The sequence below is a fragment of the Lolium perenne genome, chromosome 3 (genome assembly GCF_019359855.2).
Source record: "Lolium perenne isolate Kyuss_39 chromosome 3, Kyuss_2.0, whole genome shotgun sequence".
Lineage (NCBI taxonomy): Eukaryota > Viridiplantae > Streptophyta > Magnoliopsida > Poales > Poaceae > Lolium > Lolium perenne.
Window position 1 is genome coordinate 194,826,799 of NC_067246.2, and position 6,962 is coordinate 194,833,760.

The 6,962-nt window shown below is 51.1% G+C and overlaps 1 protein-coding gene across 1 annotated transcript; it reads left to right on the forward strand.

Moving 5' to 3' along the window:
• Positions 1-398: 398 nt before the first annotated feature.
• LOC127342971 (phospholipase A1 PLIP1, chloroplastic) lies at positions 399-3,651 on the forward strand. The gene is made up of 2 exons (XM_051369034.2): positions 399-1,128; positions 1,984-3,651. Exons 1-2 carry the CDS (start codon positions 499-501, stop codon positions 3,358-3,360), a joined length of 2,007 nt encoding a protein of 668 aa, XP_051224994.1. The 5' UTR covers positions 399-498; the 3' UTR covers positions 3,361-3,651.
• Positions 3,652-6,962: the final 3,311 nt, after the last annotated feature.

The window sequence follows — 6,962 nt, forward strand, 5'->3', positions numbered from 1 at the left end:
TTTGTTCTCTTCCTCCGTTCCAGTAGGTGTCTTTCCCGGAAATGCCCTCCGTAGCAGTGCACGTGCAGACATGTTACCCGCGGCGTGATTTGCATCGGAAATGCGACCAGTTTTGACGGATCTTGATTTAATCGCGGGATGAAATGACCGGGGGCAGTACGGTCATTTCGGCCCATGTTTTTTCTCGGTTTCGTCTCGCCTGGCCGACCTGTCTTCCCTCTTGTCTTCTCACCTGCTTCCGTTCCCCCCAGTATTAAAACCGCATCGCCTTTCGCCCAACTCCTCCGTGCGGGAGCGGCCTCGGACGGCACGGATCGACGGCACCACAAATACACCGGCACCGCGAGACCAGCAGAGCCAACACACCACCAGCGCCGCTCGCGACCGACGGCGGCGGCTACGGCTGCTGAATTTCTCTGCTTTGGCGCGGCTCCGGGAGGATCGGTCCAAAGAGCGCCGCGCGATTGAGGGCTCGGGGCCTCCGCCGGCCGCCGCACCATGGTGGCGAGCATTGCCGGAGCGACGCCATCATCGTCGTCGGCCACGGGCTGCCGGGCCAAGAGGGAGCCCGCGCAGATGCACGCCAGCATCCGGCGGTCGCGCTCCGAGCCGCACCTCCGCTGCTCCCGCCGCGGCGGCGCCGCCGGCGCCTCGCTCACCACCAGCCGCTCCATCGGCGTCTTCCCGTTCCAGTTCGGCGCCGCGCCGATCCGGCCCCCGCCGCTCCCCGAGGGAGGCGGCGGCGACGGGTACCGGCTCCTCACCGTGTGCGCCGGCGAGACCGACCCGGACCCGGACCCCGACCCGGAAATGCCGCAGGTCAGGCGGCCCGACGACCACTGGCTCGACCGCCTCCTCGAGCTCCGCTCCCGCTTCCACGACCCCACCAAGCGCTTCTTCGCCGACGACGACACCCTCTTCGAGGACGACGACGACTACCACGACCACGCCGACGGCGGCTGCGCCGTCGGTTACGACGACGAGGACGCAGACGCGGCGGAGCAGGACGGCAGGTGGGACCGCGAGTCCTTCACCAAGCTGCTGGCGCGGGCCCCTCCGGCCGATGCCCGGCTGTTCGCGCAGCTGGCCTTCCTCTGCAACATGGCTTACGTCATCCCGGAGATCAAGGTGAGCCAGCACTACCTCCTGCGCGACCAAATTCCCATCGCCGTCCGATCGGGGTTCGACGGCCTCGATCTCGCGATCTGGCCGCCCGAATTAGCTCAACTAATAAAAACGCCACCTACAGTATTAATTCCAACAAGAGTCGCCGCGCGGACAGCCTGGGGGCTGCCTCTTCGGGGCCCACCGTAGTATAGGAGTTTTTAATTTTCGAAGAATTTTGCGTGGCTAATAAATTGATGCTTTTGTTGGTGTGGAGGTGGTGGCATTAATGTTGCCATATTTAGGTTGCAAAGCCAGCAGCAACCGTGGCATTAATCCCCCTCGCCGATTATCTTGGTGATCACCATGTCATATTTAGGTTGCACATTAGCACCAGTATCACTAGCTTTGTCAGTACCAGTATTAGTGACCCCACGAACAACAACTTGTGCAACTTTCCTGTTTGACAAGTTCGTGCTTTAATTTGTGGCCTTTTCGTTGTTACTTTGGTGTTTCGAATACAGAAATCGATCACGATCACCACATGTAGTTTTCCGGAATCAAAGAGGGCATTTTTCTAGGTGGTTGGCTCAAAAGTTTCGCCGGAGTAGCAATTTATGGTTGGGACTTGGGACTTTGAGAGTAGAGTGTGTAATGTCATTCTTGCACTCAAACTCAATTTGACTCGTACAACTTCCAGTTGAATTTTGTGGATCCTTGAGTCAACGATCGTTCCACAGATCATGTCACGATTTTTAAACAGACATCGGCGTATAAACTCATATACTCAACCTGTTAATCTGGAAATAGAGCTGGAGTATTAGCATTGGACAGTGCAAGTATCTGACGAAAATCGTTTCTTCTTGGTTGGAAATGTAGGAAGAGGAGCTGAAGAAGCACTACGGGTTGACGTTGAAGACCTCGTCGGTGCAGAAGAAGGCCGAGGCGAGCGCCAAAAGCGCCCAGGTGGACACCGACTCCGCCCAGCCGACTACCGACGCGCCCAAGTACGAGGTGGCCGCGGAGCCGCAGCCGCGGCGGCCGATCCGCCGCTCAAACCACCTGGCGTACGAGGTGGCCGCGTCGGCGGCGTCCTACGTCCAGAGGCGCGCGCGCGGCCTGCTCTCGCTCAGCGGGCAGCAGCAGCCGGCTGCCGGGGACCAGGACCGGCTGTACAACTCGGGGATGGCGGCGTACGTGGCCGCGTCGACGGTCACGGCGGTGGTGGCCGCCGAGGACGAGGCGCGGCAGGAGGCCGCGCGCGACCTGCGGTCGCCGCTGTCCTCGCCGTGCCAGTGGTTCGCCTGCGACGAGGCCGACGGGACCACCCGCTGCTTCGTCATCCAGGGCTCCGACTCCGTGGCGTCCTGGCAGGCCAACCTCCTCTTCGAGCCCACCACGTTCGAGGACACGGGCGTCCTCGTGCACCGCGGCATCTACGAGGCGGCCAAGGGCATCTACGCGCAGCTCATGCCGGTGATCGCGGACCACGTGCACAAGGAGGGCGCGCGGCTGCGGTTCACGGGGCACTCGCTCGGCGGCAGCCTCGCGCTGCTTGTCAGCCTCATGCTGGTGGCGCGCGGCGTGGTCAGCCCGGACTCGCTGCTCCCCGTGGTTACCTTCGGCGCGCCGTCCGTGTTCTGCGGCGGGCAGCGCGTGCTTGAGGCGCTCGGCGTCGGGGAGGGCCACGTCCGCGCCGTGGCCATGCACCGCGACATCGTGCCGAGGGCGTTCTCGTGCCGGTACCCGGGACACGCCGTGGCGCTGCTCAAGCGGCTCAACGGCGCCCTGCGCACGCACCCCTGTCTGAACAGCCAGAAGGTGCTGTACACGCCGATCGGCGCGACGTACATCCTGCAGCCGGACGGCAAGGCGTCGCCGCACCACCCGTTCCTGCCCAAGGGCGCGGCGCTGTTCCGGGTCGACCCGGAGGAGCGCGCCAGGCGGCCGGAGAGGACCGTCGTGGCCAGCGCCCTGCGCGCGTTCCTCAACTCGCCGCACCCGCTGGAGACGCTGAGCGACCTATCGGCCTACGGCGCCGAGGGCGCCATCCTCCGGGACCACGAGTCCGGTAACTACTTCCGGGCGCTCTACGCCCTCACCAAGGTGGCGCCGCGCCGCCGGAAGCAGCCGGAAATCGTCTGGCGGCTTCCCGGCGTCGAGCGGCTGCAGCACTACTGGTGGCCGGGGGTCGCCGACACCGTGCTCCCGAGGCCGGTGGTGGTCCGGAACAAGGAGCTGGTCGCCGAGGCCTGAATTACTGGAAGCAGGTCTACATTCTTTGGGTTCTTTGGTATGTTAACTGTTGAGCGCATGCATCAATGGTATATACAAGGAGGGTATAAAATCGTTCGAACTTTCTTGGTGTAGGTTTAGTGTACATTGTAAGCTTATAGTAGTAGCATCGATCTGGTTTGTTGTCCTGCTGGCCTGCAAAGTTGTGCGGGCTGCTGAATAATGCAAAGGTGATCTGTCAAGGGTTTATTCGATCCAATGAACTCCACCTGTAAATTCGTTGTTTTAATGGAAAAGATATATTACCCTTCATACCGAACATGCTTTTCAATGAATCAGTGGCAGCTACCGATATTTAATTCCAATCAAGAATGATTGATGTTAATAGTGTGATGGAATTAGCTTCACATGTACTAGAAACTACTACTATTTTGGCAGATCACCCAAAATATCAATTGGAAGGAAGCATGGACACAATACATGTCATAATCTAGGTTACTGAAGTTGGGTAAAGCAATCTATCAACAGTTTCAGAAGTCATTTCAGCAGAGATATGAAATATGTCAATACCAAAGAGAAACTAGCAACAGTGACAACTTGGACCGTAAATGGGGCAACCCGATCAGATATGTTATTACAAAGACTTAAACAGTACAGTATGTTGTCTTGTGACAAGGCGTTTTTGCACCCAGAGTAGATTCTCGTGTTTTTTAAAATGAGTTTTAAACGTCTTTCAAAATGTCAAAAAAGAAATCCACAAAAAATGTCGCACATACATCTCAACTTTCTATATACTCACAAACTCGTTTCACAGGGAAAAAAATTGATATTGTTTGTATCGTATGTAAAAAAGACAAAATTCGATGCAAAAAATAATTTTTATTGAGACAAATCTTATCTTTTTTATCCAGGACACAAAAATATCGGTTTTCCATGAAAATTGGCGCGTACCTAAAATATCGATATGTATGGGCGAAATTTGTGTTCGTTTTTTCAATATTTGAAAATGCTTTTTCGAGTGGCAGAGCATATGCACCTGGGATCAAAAGTGTATTTCCTATTGTCTTCACCTTCCATTCACTTTTGACGAACCATCAACACTGCCATCAAATTTTACCGGAGGGCAAAAAACAACTATCGCAAAATAATGTTGAAAATTAGCACACACAAAGGTGATCTAAAAAATGGGCAGGGAAATAAGTTATAAATTCTAGCACCACTAGTGCACTAAATCCATAGTTTTCTTTTTCAATCTTGAAAGGAAACATATGCATCAAATATATCTAGAGTAACGGATTTTGCCCCGACACAAGACAATTCTCGGGCGCTCCCAACACATAGATAGGTTATTTATGCAAATATAGGCGGAACAAGTCCTGTGTAGGTGCATCAACAAGTAAATCAACACACATGGTATGCACCCTTTTTACATGGAAAACCACTCAAGATGACAGGAAAAACCATGGGCTGAAGCCACCCAATTATTCTTCAACTATTATCAAATAGGGATATAATTTGTTCTTCTCTAAAGAGCGCCAGAGGATATCTTACATCAAGATACATTAAGATCTTGGATGCACCGACAACAAGATTTAGGGCAGAAGATCTAAGGATTGAAGCAATCTCATCAAAGATGATGGAAGAACAATTTGAAGGATACAAGGTTGAACCTATGGTCTTCACAACTTAATTAGTGGGTAAGGCTCGACGCTTAATTTAGTTTCTTCCTTCAACTTTCTTTCTTTCCTTCTCTCTTGGTTTTCGCTACTTGGATTTTTGTCAGTCCACCTAATGGTGGGGCCAGCCTGGCAATTTAGGGTTCCTGTGGAACAAAAATATTGGGCCCTTTATCAAAAGAAGCTATAAGCCTATAACTGGGGTAAAATATTGGCCGAACATGAGGAGCCTCTTGTTCGACACTACCTCTGTTCCTCAATGCAAGGCGTACTTTTTATTTCAAAAGTCAAGCAATATGAACTTTTACAAAGTTTTGTAGAAAAATATATTTATGAATGAGAAATTGTGTTCAATGGTGAAAGTCACAGATGATAGCATGTGCCCATGTTGCTCAACACGCGACCACCTCGTGTGTTGCGCCTTCGTGCACTTCTCATATAGGCCAGCCCTAACAAAATTTGTTTATTCTTTGATAGTTAGATAGGCGAGTACCCTCTTGCTCTCGGGAAGTTGTTAAGAGCCGAGGTTCTCCAACAAGAATATACTAGATGAGAAATTAGGTCCAAAATTATTGTGCCCTCTTGTTCGATCATAAGAACTAGAAATTCATAATTTCCTAAGAGAATTTGTTAATTCAGACAAAAAAAAACATTACTAGAAGAATTTTCATGCAGTAAGCATGTCCAAATTAACCACGTTGCATTCCCTCAGACCCAGATCTGGTGGTTGAATGAGAGGCTTATCATCTCCCTTCGCTCATGTGTATGTAATGTTTAAACTTACTCTCGGCCATAATCTTAACAGGTAGTGGTATTTTGCACATATCTGGACTGTGTGAAAGGTTTTGATAGGCTATCGCCTCATATCCCACCTGGCGAGGATACCTAACAAATACTTCATAAATGCAACGTCCGTGGACACCGTGCCCTTCTTGAAGGCGTTGTTGGGTTTATGTGAAAACCCAAGATCCTTGGATCGAGTGGTGGTGATGCTCCTGTGTCGTGATCTTCTTGAAGACAATGTCTTGGAGCTCACCGCATGCGGCTTCATTGGTTGTGTGGCGGAGGTGGAGTATCTCTGGATGGTTGATCTTCGTTTGGCGATCTTCGAAAAGGCTTGCTTCGTGCCCTGCTCCCTCATTGAGCTACCCTGGTGCTACTTCTTGGTTTGTGGGCAGTGTTGGTGATGAGTGCATTTTTAGCATATTTTTTACATCGTTATTTTATCAAGTTATCATTGAGTAGTAGTAGGATTTTTGTATTTCACCGCGCTACCGTGCCCTTTTATGCTTGTCTACACATGATCTTAAAATAATAAGTCAATGATAAAATATCAATGTCATTTTCTGGCATTTTGATGTGATAGAAATCATTGTAGCACATAATTATGCACTTGGGCGAAAGGACAATGTGAGGACAACTTCCAGTAACTTTAACGGGCATCAGTATGGGCAATGCCGCCCGTACCATCTGCCCGTACCACCCTCCAGAAGCACCGCTGCATTAAATACTTTCACCTCCCGTAGACGGATCAGAGATCAGAGACACATCTCCGCGAAATAGAGAAACACCGCCCCATGTCAGATCTCAAGAAGGAACTTTGGAGAAGACAACATCCGGGCTGCTACGTGGATCCTCTGAGGACAAGGCATCATCCCCTTCATCATCTTCAACCGCTGCACCAACACCACCATCATCCTCCAACCATAGTTGTAATCTTGATTGCTATTGTGGATTGTATTCGAATTCGTTCCATTCCTTTAATCCCCTCCATAAGATTATGATGATGTTCTTGATTGCTTCCATGTGTGAGTAGTCCTACTAGTTCTTGGGGAGATGGAGAAACCCTAGCATGAATATGAGATGAATCTAAGATGATCTCTCATTTTAAGTATTAATGTGTGTTAGTTCTCTCTCTTGATATTATGTGTTGTGCATCATATAATA